The sequence below is a fragment of the Ylistrum balloti genome, unplaced genomic scaffold (genome assembly GCF_031769215.1).
Source record: "Ylistrum balloti isolate Yb309-2 unplaced genomic scaffold, AGI_CSIRO_Ybal_v1 Utg369586, whole genome shotgun sequence".
Lineage (NCBI taxonomy): Eukaryota > Metazoa > Mollusca > Bivalvia > Pectinida > Pectinidae > Ylistrum > Ylistrum balloti.
The window spans coordinates 259971-284348 of record NW_026781874.1 but is presented as its reverse complement, the minus strand read 5'-3'; the positions used below and the strand labels follow the sequence as shown (position 1 = coordinate 284348).

General features: G+C 34.4%; 3 protein-coding genes across 3 annotated transcripts in view; 2 read left to right on the top strand and 1 right to left on the bottom strand.

Moving 5' to 3' along the window:
- The first annotated feature begins 5 nt into the window (after positions 1–5).
- Positions 6–9265, top strand: LOC132543908 (zinc finger protein 330 homolog). The gene is made up of 10 exons (XM_060207462.1): positions 6–215; positions 3017–3036; positions 3839–3909; positions 4757–4836; positions 5707–5833; positions 6091–6195; positions 6947–6993; positions 7508–7625; positions 8171–8311; positions 8845–9265. Exons 1-10 carry the CDS (start codon positions 96–98, stop codon positions 8976–8978), a joined length of 963 nt encoding a protein of 320 aa, XP_060063445.1. The 5' UTR covers positions 6–95; the 3' UTR covers positions 8979–9265.
- Positions 9266–10044: 779 nt separating this feature from the next.
- LOC132543928 (UPF0547 protein C16orf87 homolog) lies at positions 10045–15010 on the bottom strand. The gene is made up of 5 exons (XM_060207485.1): positions 14939–15010; positions 14110–14173; positions 13359–13474; positions 12588–12723; positions 10045–11095 (listed from the first exon to the last, which is right to left on the bottom strand). The coding sequence occupies exons 1-5, from the start codon at positions 15008–15010 to the stop codon at positions 10977–10979; spliced, it is 507 nt and encodes a 168-aa protein (XP_060063468.1). The 3' UTR covers positions 10045–10976.
- Positions 15011–21365: 6355 nt separating this feature from the next.
- The window catches only part of LOC132543891 (polyunsaturated fatty acid 5-lipoxygenase-like), a 52372-nt gene continuing 49359 nt past the window's right edge, over positions 21366–24378 (top strand). The window contains exon 1 of the mRNA XM_060207432.1: positions 21366–22126. Within this exon, the coding sequence (XP_060063415.1) occupies positions 21503–22126 (624 nt within the window). The 5' untranslated portion in view covers positions 21366–21502. The remainder of the gene's footprint in view (positions 22127–24378) is intronic.

Genomic DNA, 24378 nt, shown 5'->3' with positions numbered 1-24378 from the left:
CACATGTGTCAAGGATCGCAGATAGATATTAACAGTTGTTCTGTTCTGCCTAGTGTGTCTGACCAAAGTAAGAAAAGAGAAATTCTGATTTCAACATGCCAAAGAAGAAAACAGGACAACGTAAAAAAGCAGATAAACAAAAGGAGAGACAGAAAGAAATACGATCGGGCAATATTGAAAGACCCCTTGCAGAAAGACCTTGTAATTTTGTAATGGTGAGATGAAATATGTTTTGATTTTGACAAAGTTTCAACGTAAACATTTGAAACCAAACGATCGATTACTAAAAATGGGCACCTTGTAGGTTTTCAGTCTACCATAGTACCATAGACACTTAAAAACGGTATATATTAATCATCATCATCATCGTCTTCTTCTTCTTCTTGTAGAAAACAATACTTCATCAATCATATAAATATGTTAATATTACAGCAAGTTTTAATTTCTCTTTGTTATCGTTAATTGTTCTATACAAATTACACAGGTATTGAAATTGAGAACTTCTGCTAGAGCACTAGCTTGATGCCTGTACAGAGTTTTGAGTAACAGGTAATTACCTGGAACAGTTTAAGAGAACTGGTCTGAAAAAAAACTTAACTTTGTGATTTGGCCTTACTGTTTCCATGGTAACAGAAAAAGAATTTAAATGGCGAACTTCTCCATAGCAAAAGATACCACTAGCTTAATAAGTGTAAAACGTTTTGAGCAATTATCTTGAATGGTTTCAGATCATTGGCCCAGAAAAACTGAAATTGGTGATGAAGGTTATCTGCTTTCATGGTAATAGAAAATGTATGAATAAAGGCTTTGACAACATATCTTAAAATCTTCAAAATAAATGTACAAGTTTCCCTTTCACAGTTACAGAGATTGCAGAGAGGACTATCTATCATCTTTACTTTGAAAAAGAAATGAGTTTAGAGTTAAAATATGGTGAAAAACAATATAGTTTTGGTTGGATTGGTAAAGAAGGTGCTTATGTGTTTAACCAGTTTTCATTATTAAAATCAGAATGTTCTCACCAACCATTTTCTTTTCTCTTCGCTATTGAGAGTTTTCATTCTGTTAATTAATAGATCATCAAATGCTTCAGAACCTTCAGGTTTTTAAGCAATACTGACTTGTCTTGATACAAAAAAGATGGTAAAGTTGTAAACACTGCTGAGACTATTCTGTTATGCATTTTAATTCAGAATATCAATTTAATTACAGAATGTACATATATTTAAATGAGATTCTTATTAAAGTCACAATATATTACATAAATTGCCTTTTTCTGAAAAAAAACTCACCACTAGTAGTAATCTTAGCATTGTGCTGTATAAGTGTTTGCTAGAAAATTTCTAAACATTCAAATACTTGATCATTATTGATTTCATATGGTAATTGAAAGAACACCAAGATCTTGCAGTTTGAATATAGTTAGAAGACGGAACAGGTTTTACACCAAATCAGGTTTCCGTGTAAACTGGAATTCAAACAATTCACATACATCAGAGAATATACATGCTCTAATTTTGAATGGTCGAAATTGTAATTTTTCAAGGAGAAATTTGTTACTGCTCTTTATTAAGGAACACTAGGTCTTTCTCCAATTTTATGTACACTGTATGTTTCTCTTCACCCTTAGTATGCTTGTACAATTTAGGACAGATCAGACAATCATCTCTAATTTGGTAAAGATCATTATTGTTGTTTATTAAGATGAAATTTTAAATTTCATGTAATTAATAGCAAATATAGAGGAAAGAAGGGAAAAACTCCCTCTTTTAAAGAACAAATAAAGACTGAATGGTCAAGGTTCCTGTTGGATGTTGTAAATGTGAAGGACATGTCACCTGATCATGGTTTTATCAGCTTCTGACATATAATAGTTAGATAAAGGGATTGTAAACAACCTGTTAAAAACTGGGAACTGGATACTTGTACAGCAATAGAGTTTTGTGTCTAGTTGTAACTGTTCACTGAGTGGTGAAGTCATCAAAGCCTCTCTCTCAGTTTTTATCTACCTATATCTATGCCTTATTCAGATTGCAGTAAGTTAACTGTATAATTAATGCAGCTTCACAGAGCTGGCCAGACAATCCATTCATTTCTTTGTCAACCATTGAGAAGTGAAGCAATATTATTTGTTTTTTACGAAAAATTACTGCACATTTTGTTTACTAAAGATGAATCATGTACCCATAGTTATTTTTTTTTTTTTTTATATTGCAATGGTAATGATCTACTTTAATATCCAAGATGAAGATGATGAAGATGATGATGATGATGATGATGATGATGATGATGATGTTGGTGGTGATGGTGATGATGATGATGATGGTGATGGCAGATGTTTGCTGATGACCATTTGCTTATATACTTTTATAATTGTGAAAAAGTTAGAAAAATAAACAATAAAAAAATGGAAGGGGAGATAACTATATTATTAATGTTAAAGTGTAACACCTCAAGTTAACTGTCATATAAAATGATTATGTATACTGTTATTTGCATATATATTCAGTTGAAGAATTAATGCCAAATGATTTTTATACACCCATAACAAATTATGGTATTGTCTGTCCATTCATCCATCCTTCATTTTTATTTGTGCAAAGATTTCCTCTCACAGTTTTCAACTCTCTGAAATTTGGAAAGCTTTGTTAATTTATCCATTACAGTAAATTGTATATTCCCAATAGTATTCTGATTTTACAATTTTAGGGAGGAGTTTTCTCCCTTTGTTATCATATAGTGCATCTTGTCCAGGTATCTACTTCCTCAGTTTTTAACAAATTTCTGAATCTTGATGTTTTGACTCATTACTAACATTTTCATATTTGTGTTCTTTTTTATACAATAAATTGTGAATAATTTGAATATTTCTTTGACATGGGAACATGCATATGATGTTCTGCCCTGTTTTTTTTTTTCTTACTTAATAATCTCATATTCAAGTACAGATATATATAAATTAATTAAATTGTGCTTTTTATTTATTTATTTTTTTATTTTATTTTTTCACAAACAGGAATGTGATCAATGTAGAAGGTAAGTACTGTTACTTGAGACGTTGAGATGAAATACTAACTGATATTGGGAAAGTTCTGTTTAACCTGATAATCTCTGTATACTGTTCCTTATCAATCCTTTAGTAAGTCAAAGTGTCCAAATTAGTACTCTGTAGTCAAACTCAGGGATGGGCATATAACAGGACAATGAAGAAGCATTCCTTTTTATTTTGACTTGATTAACAGTAATCTGTCAGATAATTTCTCTTCAGCTCATTCAAGGTTAACTCTCTGTTTTTTTCTTCAACATATTTTGTTTAAAATAAAAAAGAAATGTTTATATCCTGTGTATAGTAAAAAAAAATTTCTTTCTTTATTATGTAAAATAGGTTCATATTTCTCTACAGGTTGTGTTTTTATGGTTGCTGTTTTTTTTCCAACAATTTTATGTAAATCTAAATCTATATATGCAAGTACCTGGTATATTTAAGAAAATAACTCTTTTAATCAATGTCAGTTGAAATCTGTTTGAAATGACTTATTGCTCGCTTTTTGAAGGAACATAAACATTTCAAGTTGGACTTGGCCTGGTGTCAGCTGCACTACATTCTAATCTGTAACTGAAAATTATATGAAACTGTCTTATCCATTAATTTTCATTTAAAGTCAGATAGGGAAATGAATTTTCATTTCACTAGAATGAAGATCAGAAGAAAATTTATTGATAAATTGTTTGCAATGCTTGCACATTTCTACAAAATTTTGTTTTCAAACCACAAAAGAACTGTGCCTAGGTCAGAGGAAAATAAACTGATGAATTGTTTGCAATGGGTTTTTTTCAGAACACAAAAGAACCGTGCCTTCTGTTACTTTTGTATGGCTCTTCAAAGATTGCCAGTGTGTGCACAATGTGGTAAGATTTGTATCAAATTGATAACTTAATTTCTTAGTTACTAATTTATTGAAAGATTAATGACTACTTGTCTCTTAAGCTTGTAAAATAAAATCATCAATTACATGTATCTGAAACAGAAATGTCAACCTATGTTTAGCTACAGTACTGTTGACTTAGCCAAGTATGTCCATGGGGATTAAATGTAAAAATACAGTTAATTTTCAAATTTAAGCTATGCAAGGTCGGAAGAGGCTTTAGCCTGGAAATCGCGGAACAATAAAAAAAATTATGGAGGAAAAATGGTTGTTCACTTCTGTTCAAGGTATAGCTGGACAAAATGGAAATGAGAGTTCTTAAACAAGAGGACAAGGGTCATGGTCAACATGAAACTAAAGGGGAACCAGGAGGAGTATTATCTTAGAATTTGTTCAGATATTATAAGGTAGTTGGGAGGGGAGTAAGTATTTCTTGTAGATATAAGTGTATTTAATGCTGTGACATGTAAGCGTATTTAACAAACTTTTTAACTATGTTATCTTGCTAGGTAAGAGCATTTTCCTACCTAACCCCAGGTTAAGATCTGAAGTGCATGGTTTGATGTTCCCTATACATAGCAGTTTGTGTTTCTCTGGAAGCTGAGTAACATACTGATGTGGTTATGTTCTTGGGCAAAAATCTTTATCCTAATTGCTTTGGATGGCATGCGATGAGCCTCCTGTATGTTGTTCATTGAGGTGGTCACCAACTTCGTCAAGGAGATCCTGCCTCAAAATGACTGATAAACCCAGCGAATTAATTATATAATTGATTGAGGACTAGAAGCAATGTTCTAACTATAAATCTCTTTTTATGTTCATTAATGCAGGGAAGCAGAAATGTATGGCCAAATTGGGAGACTGTATTATAAAACACTCTGGACAGTTTACAACAGGACTTAGCATGGTAGTAAGTACTCAGTAGATAACCTTTTGTATAACTCCTGTATTGAAAGATAATTGTGAATTCAATCACTGGGGTCTTAATAAGCAAGTCATTCTCTTTCACATTTTTACTTAATGTTTTTTTTGTAAATCTGTAGACATTTTACCTTAATAGTGCTCAATAAAATTGCTGAAATAGCTTGTTGTGTTCAGCTCTCATATTACAGTGTCATAAAACAGATTACATCTTTTTTACTAAATCAGATAGATATATCCATCACAACAGCCTTGGAGATGGTTGATATATCCATCAGATTTGTTCTACTGCTCAATCGCCCAGCATACCCTTAGGGTATCCAGCTGCAGAGTGAAGGAAACAACAACCCACCTTAATAGGACGAACGGTGTTGGCCCTATACCGGAACTCTTCATTTTTGACTTAAGAGTTGGTGCAACAAGCTAAATTCATAATGTACCGTTAAATGTAATTTGAAGCAAGTTAACACCTGATGTAGTAAAAACTCTGTTGTTCAACACTTGGTGGTTTTTATTTATTTGTTGATTTGAAATCAGGTCTTCAGTTTTAACGAACATTATTTTCAAAAATTCTGTATTACACATGATGTGTTTAAACCAAATGAAAAACCTTTTAGAATGGATTATGTTATTATCCCTAAACTGAAAGAGTTCTTTATTTACCGGTATTTATTAGACTTAGTTAGAAAATTCAGATCGTAAAAAAGTGTATCAGATGAGCTCAAATATAGTGAGGGCTGTGATTAATATTGTTCCTATGTTGATTTTTCTCAAAATAGCGTAACATTTCTTCCTAAAATCTGTCTAAATAGCCTTTAAATCTTTATTCCAAAACACTGCTTTTCTTCTATGTTTACAGGGTGCTGTGTGTGACTTCTGTGAAGCTTGGGTGTGCCATGGTCGTAAGTGTCTGACAACACATGCCTGTAGTTGTCCACTCCAGGATGCTGTGTGTACAGAGTGTAAGAGGGATGTGTGGTCGCATGGTCAGTATGTGTATAATGATAAGTAGTGTTTGTCAGTTTTTTTTTGCAAGGTTATAGCACAATTCATTGATTTACAACAGAATGAAGTGGCAATTGTTCAAAGCAGTTAATTTAAGATCAGGCAGCAGAACCTGCTATTGGTAGCTAAAACAGTTTCACTGTTTTCAAAATTTCAATATCTTTTGTCATTGTTAAGTGGATATATTGTCAACACTACATCAGCATTATGTTTGTAAGATGTCTCATCTGTTTGGTAGGTGGTCGCGTGTTTAAATGTTCCTACTGTTTGAAGTTTCTTTGTGAAGATGACCAATTCGAGCATCAGGCTAGCTGTCAACAGCTGGACACTGAATCATTCAAGTGTAAGTATTCCTTTTGACTAGGAAGATTTGATGTCAGCTATTCCCAAGCAATAGCGTGGCCATGACGATTAAGGTTACATGGTCTTCCAAAGCAGTTGTGTTACTGATCTTATCACAAATTTTAAAGTTAGTAGGTAGACCATTTGATACTGCACCTTAGGTTAAGTTATGAAGTGTGTCGTTAGGTCCACACCTGAAAGTTTGATCTATATCTAGAATGGAGGTGAAATTTGAGGTGTGTAGTTTGATCTATACCCAGAATGAAGGTAAAATTCTTAGATGTGCACTTTGACCCAAACCTGGTATTGAGGTAAAGATCTGAGGTATGCAGCTTGTCTCATACCAAGAATAGTGTTTTGTTATTACATGACTGAGATCACAGACCTTCATCTGTCATTGATGTGTCTTAGGGCAAGACACTTAAACCCAGATAGTCTGAATAGTTTGCAACAGGCTTCTCCACAATGAGGTAGCCAACAATTATTATGAGGAGCCAGAACACTCAAAGTGACCCTGACCCTGAGTACTAAACATATAAAATGGACAAACTTTTTAATTTCCGTAGGTTTTCAGACAGTACTTGTTTGATTGAGGAAATCAATAAAACATTGGTAATGTTAATCTTATGAAGATATAGTCCTATATTAAATTACATTGCTGAAGTTACTAGTATTGATATTGCATAAAGTATTATCTGATACTTAATTATGCCATGGATATACAACACTTATGAGATATTTGCTTTGTTTAGGTGGATCCTGCAATAGATTGGGACAGTTCTCCTGTTTACGATGCAAGGTAATGAATGACTTTCCTACAAATAAATACGTTGAAATGAATTTCTATCAAATCCATTTAAAAAGTCATTTTGATGTTGCGAGTATGAATTTTGGTAAATTAGTTGTTTACTGTATCATTTGTTACAATTCAAAATAATTTTGTTCAAAAAACAAATTGTTGAATAGTGAAAGTTTTCTTTACAGCTTTCAAACATAGCATCTTAAGTATTGTTTGAAATATCAATTGGAGATTTTAAAAACTTCAGCACATGTTTTTAGATCAAAGACTTAGACCAAAAAGATGTGAAAGTAAAAAGGGTTTGTCTTGGACCAAAAAACAATTTACTATTTAAGTGAAGTAAATATACTTACAGGCATTGCATCAAGTCCAATTCTAATTTACATGGTCCAGTAGCACTGAGAATTTTGGAGAGTGCATGTAGGACAAAATATTTCACACTTACAACAGCATTGTTAATAGTCTTCTCACCTCCAGTAACTGGAATTTATTATTTGTAATTTCTTTGGGACAGGTGTGCTTTTGTGATGACCATGTGAAGAGGAAAGGCTTTAAATATGTGCGGGGACAACCCATTCCATGTCCTAAGTGTGGCTTTGAAACTCAGGAGACCAAGGACATGAGTATCAACAGTAAGTATGCTGTTCCTCTTTATCTTTACACTAAATGACATGGATTCAAAGAATTCAAAACCTTTATATCTGTCTTTATTTTTAATGTAATGAAAGTAAGTTAAAGAATATTTAATCACATTTATTTAGTATTAATATGAACTCAAGTATCTAACTTTTTAGCATTTAAGAGTTGTCTCCTCTTTATATCAGTAGCTGTTGTCCAATAGTATATTTAGTATCTGTCATATTAAAGTTACAGCAATTGACCTTTTAAACATGACCATTGCTTGTCTGTGTATTGGCTTTTAATTTTGTTTTGGAATTCATAAGGGTGATAAGTCTGCAATACAGTCAATTGCATGTGTGTGTTTATCCTTTACTTTACAATTAAGATTAGTTCATCCCTTGAACAAGAAGAAATCTGTTCCCAAATGTTACTACCTATATTTTGAACTGAGAACAAGTGAAACTAATTATTCAAATACTCTTTGTGTGCAAAATGTTTACTTTTCATAACACTGACAAGTGATATTACTGATCCAATATTCTCTTCATATCTTCAGCTCGTCGTCACCAGTTTGGAAGGCAGCGTGGAGACGATGATGATGACGATGATTATAATGATGATGGTGGTTTCACCTTCGGAGGTGCCTCAGGGTTTTCCTATGGAGGAGGAGGGGACGGCTACTCCTATGGATATGATGGTAATATTTCAACTGAAGACTTAACAAGTTACGGATATTGGTATAGGTTTTAGAGAAGTTGTATTTGTAAAAAAACTCCAAAGTAGGAAAGTCTGAAAAATGTGTATATCGTTTATTCTACTGAATGTTTGTCAATGGGCTCAATCTATAACAAAAATCTTTCTATTTCTGCACGTATATACCATAAAGTTGGTGTCATTATATAAGTTCTCTTCAGCCCATGTTTCAGAACTTTTAATTTGACAAATCTTTTTTAAGTTTTTTTCCTATTTTTATGTTTGATATCTTTTATTAAGTGGCAGATATTATCATTTCAACAAGTCAAGTAATGTAGCCATATACACTTTTATATTACCAGGTATAATGACCAAATCATACTTGATGCACCAAATAGGGGAACTATTTCAACTCATATACTCTGACACAAGATAATACTTTCTCATCATTACTTCACAGTTACTTTCATAATTTTCTTTGTTAAAAGTTCATAACCAAGTGGTGCCATATTTAAACTGCATCTATTGTATTTATAGATGATGATGAAGGGGATGATGACTATGAGGATGAAGATGATGAGGAGAGTAATAGTGATGAAGAAGATTTAAAGGACGAGTTAAAGGGCTTGAAAGATGACTTAAAGACCGACTTGAGCAAAATGAAATTATGATTTTAATGCTTTTTAGAAAATACTATATATTCGTAAGCAATAAAACTTTTTCAATTAAGGATATCGGATATATATTTATGTATAATGTTAATCACAATTTTTGAAAAAGAGAAGTGATAATATATTTGAAACATTTGCTTTGGTTGTCCAGTAATGTATTTGGTCTTGTTAAGTCAGTGTACAGCTGATGCTTGTTACCGAATACCTAATAGCATTGTGATATGACTGAAAAAAGTAATATTTGTACATCTTCAGTGTAAAATAAAAAGGTTACTTATTCTATATAATAGTTATGTCTTGTGTCTTGAAATGGAATTATTTTACTTCAAAGACCTTTTCACATGAAACTATTTTCACACTTGACGAACCATAGTATTTTCAGGGGATAGATAGATTTTAAAAAATGAAATAAAATACCCGATTTATTTTAGTGCCAGCCATGGTCCTATATATTACAATCATCAAAAAACTTTGAATTTACAACAAGTTCTAAAATGATAACTTAAGGGGAGTTTTTAGGTCTAAAAATGTCTAAGCACCTGAATACCTCAGGGGATCATTAAGGCCCATGGGCCTCTTGTTTATTATAAAATCTAAAAGCTTTCTGTAGTAAATAGCTGACAAACATTGTCAAGTCACACCTGATATTTCTACTCCTAACCAGATAAAAATAACCTGTTCTGGTTATTTTTCTTTGCAAAGTATTCAGTAATGTGACATCTCAAGTAAGCAAACCAAACAAAGAAAATATGTACCATGTAATGTGTTAAATCATGCTATTTTTTTCATTTTCAAACGACTATCAGTCAGTACTTGGTTGCAGATCTATTAAGTTTTTTCTAATGAATGACCCGGTTGACCATTGAGTGCATAGAGATTGAATGAGTTTGAATTTATAACTCCTGGATAACCAAGACATATTAATCAGCATCATGGACCTGTAACAGGCACCACCTACACTGCCATTTAAAAACTTGTCAGTGGACTTAATTGTCCCTCTTAAACATATAAATAACATTACACAGGGTAATCTAGAACATTTTATTTCCTCAATGCTTCTGCACGAGTAATGTTGCTATTCAAAGTCCATACACTTTGATTAAGACTGACTGAGATTATTCATGTCACTTTTCTTTATTTTTCAAAAAGTTCCTCAATACCTTTAGATGTAAAAGACATTATGAGGTCAATCACTTGACTGACCCTATTGAAAATAATAAAATGAGGTCAGATGTTCATTGAATTTTCAATATGTGTTTGATCAGTATGTATTAATGACAAGAATCTGCGATACAATTCTTTCCATTAATGCTAATTCTTTGGTGTCTGATAAATATTTCTAAGGACAAATGACTCAAAATGTTTTTACGCATCCAAACAGCCTCCACTTAAAATCCTTTGCAATGGTTACAAATTCCTGATAAACTCTCCCAAAAAGTATCGTAAGATGAAAGAGTTGTCTCCCATGGATTGTAACAAAGTCATATATATTTATTATCAGTACGTGACATTTCATTTTCAGAAAATCTTTATTTGCAAACATAAAGACCCCTGTGCGGTTAACAGGCAGCTATTTAGAGATCATAAAGGAAATTAAAACACTGTTTCTGACAGAAACAAAAAATCTTACATTTTCAGCCAATGAAAGACTGATAAACAGACATCTACAAGGATGGTCGTTGAAACATTTTTAATGAAATTGTAACCTACTTGTATCAAATTTGGTGAGTCATGATTTATACAAACATAGCCTGATTGATAAAGCTATATTTAGATTTCATATAAATCTCATATCTTGTTTCTACTGACGTTCATTCATATCAACTAAATATAATGTACTTACATTATGAAGATTAATATATATACAATAAAATTGCACACCCGTTATTAGACATAGTATTTCACAACTTATGATACCTGGCATTAATATAACACATACACATCCTCACAATATCATACAGCACACACTTTGACCACATTCACACACCAAGCAGACTGTCACAATGGTTGAAAGTTCTGTGAGCCAAATTTCCTGTTGAGTTCTGAGAGGATTATGCTAAACTGGAGGGCTTTCTCTGGACGCAGCTTGATTAATATATCATCTTCTACTGGTTGTGCTAGAATGGAGAGTGAGAAAAAAGACATTAGACAATCTAAGTAACCAATGAATAAAGTTGTATCAGAGAGGTTTTATTTCCAATAAAAAAAATATCAAAATGGAGCAAAGCCACAATTGGCCGGGTTGCAGGATGAGTGCAATGTTATATATAGTGCTCAAAACAACATTTCAGCCAATGACAGGCTATCGCGCTCAAAACAACATCTCAACCAATGAGAGGCAAAGGCTGCCATCTTGGATTTTCCACACCAAACTGTTGAAAATGACAAAGTTCCAAAGCACGGAAAATCAAGAAAAATGTCTAGAATGAATCCTTAATTAATAGGTGCACATCGTCAACTTATATATAAACATCCTACAAAGTTCCAAGCTTCTACGTCAAAACTCTAGGAGGAGTTGATTCTACAAAACTGGTACCCCTTTTCCCTGCCAAACTATGGAAAATGACCAAGTTTCAAAGCCCAAAAAATCCAGAAAATGTCTGGAATGAATCCATCATAGGATGTGCACATCTTCAACATATATATAAACATCCTAAAAAGTTTCTAGCTTTTATGTCAAAAACACTAGGAGGGGTTGATTCTACAAAACTGGTACCCCTATTCCCTGCCCGCTCGACATTCACCATACTATAACCCGAATTTGCACTATGTGCAACCCAGCCAAAAATATTTGAGTGTTGAAGAAGTTATTCCACAAAAAGAGTTTAAACATTCTTTATCGACACATTATCGTCATCATCATCCTCCTAAACAATCCATGGATCACAATTTTCCAAACCCTTTTTCCAAATTGGGGAATACTGTTTTTGTAACTAGAGAATACACTTGAATGCACAATGCAAAGAGGTAGTTGTATGACATTGTATAAAGTAAATCAACCATCAACCTTCAAGTCAGAAAGGAAATTATTATTAAATGCACAAGGTAAACAAATGGTTGCGTGTTTAAAGTTTCCCTGAAATAAGCCCAAGCATCTAACAGTTGTCACAACTCTAACCTAACAAACCCACCCTCATCCCCAAACCTCCTCCCCCAATCTGGTGATGATGCTGACGTTCAACAGATAAACAAAAAATACCAGTGTCTGCCTTTTCCTAATATTTAAAATATAAGTGAAAGTTTAAACTGTTTAATCACCTGGATTCAGATTTTAGTTTTAACAAGTCTTAAATGAGCTAAGGGAACTTGTGTCAGAATCTTATCTATGTCAAGAAATGGAATACTAGTTTAAGACTTATCACTTACCACTGATATCAAAAATTGTTTTGCTATTTTTTTTGTGAAATCAGCCAGTTCCTATACTTAAAATAGTTCTAAAAAGGTAATTTACATGCCATTCTAATTTTTCGTGTAATCAAATTCTAGTTATGATGTAACATTTGCAACAATTGGGATCAACTACAGCTTCACTTATGGTTTGTAATGAAGTAATGACACTGAGTCTGGTTTTTCTGTGTGATGAGGGGAAATACTGTTTGTCATTCTTACGTTTTTCTTCAATTTCAGGCACAGATTTGGTTGGGGTTTGTTTTGGTCTGCCTCTTCTTTTACGACTGGGTGTCTCTTTTTCTACCTGTACAGGAGGAGGGGTTTCAACAGGCTGTACCTGTGGAGAGTTCTGGGACTGCAAGTAAAATAAATAAGCCGTTTTTTTATTTTCATAGAGATCATAGTTAACATCAAATCAGAGCAAGATTGTGAAACATATTGGAAGAAAAATTAACCTTCATTTTTCCTAGCTATTAACAGAAGATGATCTGATCTTAAATTAAGGTTTATTGTTGTTTTGGGTTGTGGAGGAAAATCAAGAATGATCATGTTATCAATGGTCCTCAAAACACTTCACAGTTTTTTGAAAGGTATCATAAGTACAAGACTGAAAAAGGCTACAAAGCCCATATATAAACTTTCCATAACCCTACCATTTGCAACATACATTAATGAATCAATTTGCTGCTGCTGCTGACAAGCTTGAATTTGACAATCACTGACTCCAGGGCCCGTATTCATGAAACCGTTCTTATGCTCAAGCATGAATTTTGTGCTCAAGCTTATGTCTTGTTTAAGTTAAAAAAAATTCCCAGAGATTAAACAAATTTTGAAAGGACTTCAAGTTAAAGTTATATTCAATGTTTATATTTGACATTTCTGTTATGTTGTATGATTTAGGCGAATTATGAAAAAGTTTGCTTGAGCTCAAAATCTATGCATGAGCATGAGAATGGTTTCATGAATACGGGCCCAGTTGTATTTTTGTACCTTTTTCCTGGCACGCTTTGCCTGAACATCAAGTACCATTGGGTTGAAGAAATCTGGTCTCTCTCTGCGTGTCCGTTCTGTACGTCGGATTTTAAAACTTGCCTGCTCTTCTTCAGCTATTCAAGTAGATTGATAATAAAGTAAATTTTTAAAAGTAAGAGTTAATGTCTAAAATCCTTTTACCATTAAACAAGGTCTAATGATTCATTCATCTTATAGGTAGTTGACTGGTAATGCTACTTTTGTTGTCAATGAGAATTTCAAGTTAAAAATCTTAACATACTTGTAGGACTAAGACAAGAAAAGGATATAATCTAAAAACTGATCCTTTAACCTCAGTTGATTATCAACTGTAAAATTTTATTATCAATCATTGGTACCTTGATACTTTGTTGCGTTTAGGCCAAAACAAATGTCATTATGCATAATAAAGATGCCAATTGCTGTAAACATTTCATTCTATAATCAATAATTATCACTGTATCAGAGAATTTCAATGTAAATTCAACATACTTAGTCAATTATTTGATCACTACTTAAAAAATTGATAATGACTCTGGGGTAAAACTGATTTTCCATCACTAACTAAATGCATCATAAATATTGTCACTTTTGAGCATTGATGGTGACCATCTTGCATAGCTGTGTATACACTTATGCACCATTTAGTGTTTTTTATACCAGTGACAACGTCAATATGTCATTGATACCGTACATTGTCTTAAGATTAAATATTTTTAATTGTACTAACTTGGTGTTGATGGCTTTTTTGAGAACTGGTGACCACACGGACAATGTTTGCATGCAACTGGTATCTGAAACAAGGGAAAGAAAGAATAATCTTGTATTTCAAATAAAAAAGTGTTAATAAATCAACTATTCAGAAAATGTACTAGTCCATAAAACCAATAGTATTTTTTCATAACTTTATAAAGGCAACTAACAGGTCTTCTGACAGAAACCTATAACACAATTAATTTTCCTGGATATTGGATTTCATTTGAATGAGTCAGGATAAAACAATGTCCAACGGAGGACACTGTCAAACGTTTGATATAAATGATTCCCAATAAGGAATCCTAACAAGGATTTTATTTCATATAGAATGTCCGATTCCTGTAATAGTATATTTCCAGTGATCCGTCTACAGTGTGTTTTAATGAGTCCTTTTCAATTTCATTGCTAAAAACAATGAGTCCCTTTATATAAAAATTCTGTATTTCTAGAAATTTTTTGAGCCCCATGAAATTTTGTGAGTACGTAACTCGGGACTCGCATGTAGATATATTACTGTATTTCTACATATATATATAGTACAATTAAATGGACCGCGTACATAAGATGATAAAACGTCAGAATATATTTTCTTTGATACCGAGACACATGTATGAAAATATAAACCGTTTTCTACTCATATATGTAAGTAAATACGTAAATACTTTTGTTTATAACGACCCCCTCCTGAGAGGACGAGAATAGCTACATTCACCGGTAACCGAGATCGCCGATACATTAATAAATTACAAATATAAACATGTATCTGTTTTATGTGTAATGTAAAACATGACAAAATAAAACACCTGCTGGTCGCATTTTGGACATTTCTTAACGACAGTTCTGTCGAAACTCTTCTTTCTAACCATTCTTGGCATGCTGCAGTGTTTACATCAAAAACAAAACCGGAAATAGACGCTAGTTGCAGCGCCATCTCTTACTAGTCCAGGAAACTTAACTCCTCAGCTTCCGGATTTCTTCCTGTGTGCAAGGTTCTTCGATATGTAAAAGTCACGCGAGAATAATTCGGATCAACCTTGACTTCTATTCAAAATAAAATTGTACTAAGATTTTTAAATTATTGATCTTACTGAATCAGAGAAATTCTCAAAACTATTTTAAAGATATTTATAGATTCTACATGTTAAAGTAATTTCACGATGGTCATTTAATCAATGAATTAAAATTGAGATTTTGAAAAAAAAATCAACTCTTCTGTGGAATAAAAATTGATCGGAAATTAGAGAAGATGGAAGTCAAATTGATCGTGCATGATTTTAAATTTATTCCTTTGCATTTCTCGTGTCTTACGGACTAAGAAGTATGGCTATGGAAGTTTTTGCGATTTTATAAAGCATCAGTCTTCAATACATAACTATTTTGAACTAATTTAAATATTTCTGAGTATAGTTTCGAGTATGAAGTCAAGACAATTAGTCTGTGGAGCAAGCTAGGTATGACCAGGGACGTCCCTGGTATGACACATTACATATCGGCATGATGTACATGCAGCAGATGAAAATATAAATAATGCATGAACCATTAGTTTGCACTACATTTGCTTTATATCCTTTGCATAAAATGCCTACCAAATTTAATTCTTTTTTATCGCTTTGTATTTTCTTTTGTGCTTGTAAAATTTTATAAAACTATTTCATAAATTGTCTTTCATTAATATTACGCTGATTTGTGCTATCCAACTATTGATGCTTGTCTAGTTGCCTAGTTCGTTGCCAACTGTTACTTGCTACTTTGTAATTTTCTTAATGACATCTTACTACATGTATTTAGCATCTTAGTTGTTTTAATTTCTTTATACACTCATCAATTTTCATAATAAAACAATATTTCTAACATATTTAGATAAACCAGTAGGTAATTTGATTTTTTTTTTGATTAATGACAAGCGAAACATTATTTATTACTTATTTAAGGATTTCCTATGTCTTGATTGGTTAAGTGATAGTCACGTGCAGGATGATGCGTAAGAACTGTGTTGACATGTTCCTGGTTTTTTTTTTTTCGTACTGCAGATGTAGGTAATTATGTATTCAATTTTAAGATAAGACTATATCATTATATATTAATCCAATCAACTTTCCGGTAATGGATATAAACATAATAATTTCGGTTTTATCAACCCGGTAAAATGAATAAATAAATAAAATAACTCGTGCTTCGCCCTCGGTTAACATTTTTCTATCAGTTTGATATAGCACCATGTCAACCTCGTCTCGCACCTACACAATACATGACCTCGCACCAGTACGTTGTCTGGGCGTAAGTATCACTGTCTAACGAGAACCAAGGCTTTCTTCTACACAAAAAGGAAATAAATCCAATACGTACACTATACGTGGTTAGTATTTCATACATATACTACACATGGTCTGGTAGATATCTCATACATATACTACACATGGTCAGGTAGATATCTCATATCTATACTACACATCGTCTGGTAGATATCTCATACCTATACTACACATGGTCTGGTAGATATCTCATACCTATACTATATATCCGTGGTAGATATCTCATACCTATACTATATATACGTGGTAGATATCTCATACCTATACTACAAAAGGTCTGGTATATATCTCATACCTATACTATATATACGTGGTAGATATCTCATACCTATACTACATATGGTCTGGTAGATATCTCATACCTATACTACACATGGTCTGGTAGATATCTCATACCTATACTATATATACGTGGTAGATATCTCATACCTATACTACACATGGTCTGGTAGATATCTCATACCTATACTACACATGGTCTGGTAGATATCTCATACCTATACTACACATGGTCTGGTAGATATCTCATACCTATACTACACATGGTCTGGTAGATATCTCATACCTATACTACACATGGTCTGGTAGATATCTCATACCTATACTACACATGGTCTGGTAGATATCTCATAACTATACTATATATACGTGGTAGTTATACCATTCCTTTACTACACATGGTCTGGTAGATATCTCATACCTATACTACAAATGGTCTGGTAGATATCTCATACCTATACTATATATCCGTGGTAGATATCTCATACATATACTACAAATGGTCTGGTATATATCTCATACCTATACTACGCCACACGGTCTAGTAGATATCTCATACCTATACTACATATGGTCTGGTAGATATCTCATACCTATACTAAACATGGTCTGGTATATATCTCATACCTATACTACACCACACGGTCTGGTAGATATCTCATACCTATACTACACATGGTCTGGTAGATATCTCATACCTATACTACACATGGTCTGGTAGATATCCTATACCTTTCTACATATGGTCAGGTAGATATCTCATACCTATACTACACATGGTCTGGTAGATATCCCATACCCTATACTACACATGGTCTGGTAGATATCTCATACCTATACTACACATGGTCTGGTAGATATCTCATACCTATACTACACATGGTACACCACACGGTCTGGTAGATATCTCATACCTATACTACACATGGTCTGGTAGATATCTCATACCTATACTACACATGGTCTGGTAGATATCTCATACCTATACTACACATGGTCTGGTAGATATCTCATACCTATACTACACATGGTCTGGTAGATATCTCATACCTATACTATATATACGTGGTAGATATCTCATACCTATACTACACATGGTCTGGTAGATATCTCATACCTATACTACACATGGTCTGGTAGATATCTCATACCTATACTACACCACACGGTCAGGTAGATATCTCATACCTATACTACACATGGTCTGGTAGATATCTCATACCTATACTACACATGGTCTGGTAGATATCTCATACGGTCAGGTAGATATCTCATACCTATACTACACATGGTCTGGTAGATATCTCATACCTATACTACACATGGTCTGGTAGATATCTCATACCTATACTACACATGGTCTGGTAGATATCTCATACCTATACTACACATGGTCTGGTAGATATCTCATACCTATACTACACATGGTCTGGTAGATATCTCATACCTATACTACACATGGGCTGGTTGATATCTCATACCTATACTACACATGGTCTGGTAGATATCTCATACCTATACTACACATGGTCTGGTAGATATCTCATACCTATACTACACATGGTTTGGTAGATATATCATACCTTTACTACATATGATCTGGTAGATATCCCATACTTACACTATATATAAGTTGTAGATATCTCATACCTATAGTACATATGGTCTGGTAGATATCTCATACCTATACTATATATGGTCTGGTAGATATCTCATACCTATACTACACATGGTCTGGTAGATATCTCATACCTATACTACACATGGTCTGGTAGATATCTCATACCTATACTACACATGGTCTGGTAGATATCTCATACCTATACTACACATGGTCTGGTAGATATCTCATACCTATACTACACATATATACCTATACTACACATGGTAGATATCTCATACCTATACTACACATGGTCTGGTAGATATCCATACCTATATGGTCTATACTACACATGGTCTGGTAGATATCTCATACCTATACTATACCTATACTATGGTCTGGTAGATATCTCATACCTAAACTACACATGGTCTGGTAGATATCTCATACCTATACTTCACATTGTTTGGTAGATATCTCATACCTATACTACACCACACGGTCTGGTAGATATCTCATACCTATACTACACATGGTCTGGTAGATATCTCATACCTATACTACATATGGTCTGGTAGATATCCCATACCTATACTACACATGGTCTGATAGATATCTCATACCTATACTACACATGGTTTGGTAGATATCTCATACTTTTACTATATATACGTGGTAGATATCTCATACCTATACTACAAATGGTCTGTTAGATATCCCATACCTATATCTCATACATATACTATATATACGTGGTAGATATCCCATACCTATACTACACATGGTCTGGTAGATATCTCATACCTATACTACACATGGTCTGGTAGATATCTCATACCTATACTACACATGGTCTGGTAGATATCTCATACCTATACTACACATGGTCTGGTAGATATCTCATACTTATACTACACATGGTCTGGTAGATATCTCATACCTATACTACACATGGTCTGGTAGATATCTCATACTTATACTACTCATGGTCTGGTGGATATCTCATACCTATAGTACTTATGGTCTGGTAGATATCTCATACATATACTATATATACGTGGTAGATATCCCATACCTATAGTACTTATATACTATACGTGGTAGATATCTCATACTACTACATACCTATAGATATCTACCTATACTACACATGGTCTGGTAGATATCTCATACCTATACTACACATGGTCTGGTAGATATCTCATACCTATACTACACATACTGGTAGATATCTATACCTATACTACACATGGTCTGGTAGATATCTCATACCTATACTACACATGGTCTGGTACTCATACCTATACTATATATATATATACGTGGTAGATATCTCATACCTATACTACACATGGTCTGGTAGATATCTCATACCTATACTACACATGGTCTGGTAGATATCTCATACCTATAGTACTTATGGTCTGGTAGATATCTCATACCTATACTACACATGGTCTGGTAGATATCTCATACCTATACTACACATGGTCTGGTAGATATCTCATACCTATACTACACATGGTCTGGTAGATATCTCATACCTATAGTACACATGTTCTGGTAGATAACTCATACCTATAGTACACATGGTCTGGTAGATATCTCCTACCTGTAGTACACATGGTCTGGTAGATATCTCATACCTATGCTACACATGGTCTGGTAGATATCTCATACCTATATAATACATCGTCGGGTAGGTATTTCATACCTATCATACATAGTCAGGTAGTTTTTATCATTATCTTCGCTTCTCATGGTTAGTACCATGATCTTACTCTATATAAAAAGAAAAGTACTTTACTGAGCAGCGGCGGGGAGTCAGCCTCCTCTGCACGTCTACTTATCCATGTAATAGCTGTTCTTTGTCAGTTTTTCCAGCATTTAAGTTATAATAAGTGTTACATTAAGCGTACAATACAATAAAATCATTATTTCCGAAACAGACCTTTTTTCTGCTGTACATAGTTGTGTTGCTAAACGTGTGTAGATAAATCAATCAGTCTGTGTTACAGATAGGGTACGGGCATCTGTAATATACATCAAAAAATATATATATTTATTCATTTCTGGAAGTGCTTGAACTAAGTGCATGTATATCCTGTGATATTTGAGTATGAGTAGCCATTGGTTAGATTACACCTTCCGTCCTATAGATAATGGGATTTTGTGTTTGTGGTCTTCTTCGTCCAACCGGCTTCTGGGAAAGAACCAAACGATATCATGTACATGACAGCCGGAAACAATTATTCCATGTTTGATGTAAATATTCAAACGCAATATCGTGAGCTTACAATCAATAAGATATTTCGTGCAAATTATTGTTCGTTCTGCATGAACAATCAAACCGATAAACACGACCTTCAGTGCAACACGGTAACCGATTTTAACTGTTTTATACCTTACCTAGACCCTGAGATAACGTCAAGGATAAACACTGTTATTATATAGACTTGTGCTACTTAAAGGTGTCAGTTCCAATCAGAAGTACAAGGATTTACATTTGTTTGTTCGAAACTGGAGTTGTCGTGGTAACGAAATGGTCTCCAAGGTATCGTAAATGTACAGTTTAATTCACATTTATGAAAGCGATTTATGTTTTGGTGGGTTATGAAGCGATGAATTTTTGAGATGATAGGTCATCGATGTGAGATTAAAGGAAACCGATCAATGAAGGAGGGCGTTAGTAAATAGAACAGCTAGTGTTGGCTTTGTGCGGCGGAACAAACATTAATCTATAGAACAGCACGTTAGAAATCCTTACTAATCTCACGAACTATACAGTCTAGTTGACTATAATATTACACACCGGACTTAGTACACACACTGACCTTTCTTAACATATTGTCGTGTTATGTAGAGAGAACTTGTAAGGGCTGTTGGTTAAAAAACGACCGGAACTCCCATACTTATCGCTCATATTTATACATCCGACTGGAAGTGTTTGCGAATGGAAATGTAAGAGACGGGATTAATGACTTCGTTTGTACGGACATACAAACAGTTCCGTCCTCGTTTCACTTAAACGGAGAGTGCAGCGTTGGACAATCACGCCATACTTCCATTGAATGAAAACACGTAACGAGATCGTTGGTGTCAATTACTCCCAAGGAGTCGAAGTCAGGTGTCGCTAGTTTATTGTTCCATTGAGTGGATTAAATACTGAAAACATGCGTTTGAGCATCAATCACATGCTAGTTCGCCCAGCGACACTAATTTGCAAGCTTAGGAGTATGGGCAATGCCAAGAGCCTTGCGCCAAATGGTTTCAGGGCGCCAAGAAAGCCTATGTTTCAAACACATAGTCCCTGTACCATTATGTCAGCGTCTTATAGTTCTTACAATGTAACTGTCAGAACTGGGGATCGAAAAAAGGCAGGAACCGATGCCAATATTCGGATAGTTCTACACGGATTAGAAGGTCAGAAGACTACTGCGGCCAAGTTAGACAACCTTTTCCGAGATGATTTTGAGCGCGGACGGACGGACAATTTCACAGTGGAGGACGAGGTGGACATTAAAAGTATTTCTAAGATAGAATTATGGCGAGACAACGCTGGCGTATCATCTGATTGGTACGTAGACACCATCGAAGTCTGCAATACAGCTTTCCCCAGCGACACTTTCATCTTTCCCATCTACAGGTGGGTGAAAGACAACTACCGCTACAGTATCTTTCATCTGGACACATTTCTCCCTCAGAATGACCCTAACCCCGATCAACGCCACATGGAAATCGCCGATAAAAGGAGTTCATACGTAGTTACACAGAAGGTCAAGGACGCAACAGCTCAGGTAGGTCAACACAACTTAAGCATTTAAAATGCATATCTGTAAAACTTAAAATAATAAATGAAATGGGTCTGTCAAACGTTATACAAAACTACTCGGATGTGGTGTCTCAAGCGTTATAAAGACTTCGAACATGGCGTAGACAGAAGTCAAAGGTCACAGAGGGGACCTAGTGCATATGAATGTTTAGATGTGGTTTTATATACCTGTTTCAAAGGTCACAATGATGACCTAGTGTACTAATGTCAAAGGTCATAAAGAGAACACTGTAAATTGTGTATATCGACTGTTTGTGTGGTTTTATACTAACGTCACAGAGTAAACAAATACCAACTTCTTTCATATGCACAAATTTTGTTTTACATACGAAAAATAATCAGTTTGAAATGGCTCCACGTAATATTTGGGAATTATACTATGAAATGTGTCTTCTTGATTACCATCGTTAATAATATGATTATTATAAAGATAAAACCTAGCACGATCGTAGCTTTATAATAACCGGAACAGGGGAATTGGTCTGAAACAAGGCATAAATACAGTGTGGAAATAGACACACTATACTGTAGCTGTTAAAATTTCATTTGTAAGTACACAAGCACATAAAAAGTAGAAGTTATGTCGCGTTAATGACATCTAAAAGTAGATTTCGGTATGAATTGGTCGCAATATTCCGTGTTTTCGTCTATATTACTGTGTTGTTGTATTCGTGTAGTTCTGGTACATAGCTATAAACATATTTGCTCCTCATGTGTTAGACTACAAAATATCACAATTTCTGCAAATTTTATTTGATTTGAAATACATTGAATATTTAAGTACATCTGATAAAAAATATATTCTTGTATCGATGCATGAAGTCGTTTCTAGTGGTAATTAAATATAATCGGGATACAACGTTTACCACAACAACACTTGTGGTACGTTCATTTATAAAGGAAGGTTGTTGTAATAGGATTATGAGTCGAACCCCTGTGTTTCAGAGCACCAAGTGGCAATTAAACCCTACCTTGACTATTGGTGACCAGAAACTCCCACTTCGACCAAAGACAGCCCTTATCCATGTACCCATAGGAGTAAGAGTTCCTTTTGAACCCCCCCCCCCCCACCCAAAGTGGCTACCAATGGGTTATTATACATAGTAAATATGATACAAGTGTCTGAAAGGGTTGATTTTAAGATTATGCCCCAATTTTTCTTGGTACCCCTTAAAATAAACCCTTTAGATACTTATTATAGCCTACTGGTAGTCATTTTGGGTGGGGGTTCAAAAGGAACTCTTTCCCCGATAGGCTTATCTAGACGATGGGCGGCCAATAACCCCCTCCTTTACCATGGGCGAACAGTAACCCACCTCAACAATGGACAAGTAACCCCCATCTCGACAGTAGACAATCAGAAACCCACACCTCGAATATGCACGATTGGTAACCTCCACCTCAACTGTTGACGACCAGTAAACCTCTATCATGGACAACTAGTAACCCCTACCTCGACCTTGGTCGACTACTAATCCCTACCTCGATCGTGGACGACTTTTAACCCCTATCTCGACCGTCGATGACCAGTAACCGCTTACTTGACCATAGATGACCAGTCTTCCCTACCTTGACCTTATTAAACTAAGTACATATATATCCTATGATAATTACGTATGAGTACTTACTACTTAAATTACATCTACCGTCTTATTGGGGTAATGGGATTTAGTGTTTGTGGTTTACTTAGTTCACTTGGATTTGTACATGACAGTCGAGAACAGTTCATGTTTGGTATAGATATTCAAATACTGTATTGTGAATTTACAATCGATAAGATATTTCGTGTAAATTATTGTTCTGCATTCTGCGTTCTGCATGAACACCCAAACCAATTAACACGACCTTCAGTGCAACACGGTAACCGATTTTTTTACTGTTTTATACCTTACCTAGACCCTGAGATAGCGTCAAGGATAAACACTTTTATTATATAGACTTGTGCTACTTAAAGGTGTCAGTTCCAATCAGAAGTACAAGGATTTACAATTTTTTGTTCGGAACATGAATTGTCGTGGTAACGAAATGGTCTCCTAGGCATCATCATGGATAAAGACTGTTAAAGATCAGTAACCCCTACCTCGACGTGGACGACCAGTAACCCCTACCTCGACGTGGACGACCAGTAAACCGTACCTCGAGAGTGATCGACTAATAGTCCTCACCTCGGCCGTGGACGACTGGTTACCCCTACCTCGACCGTCGACGACTAGTAAC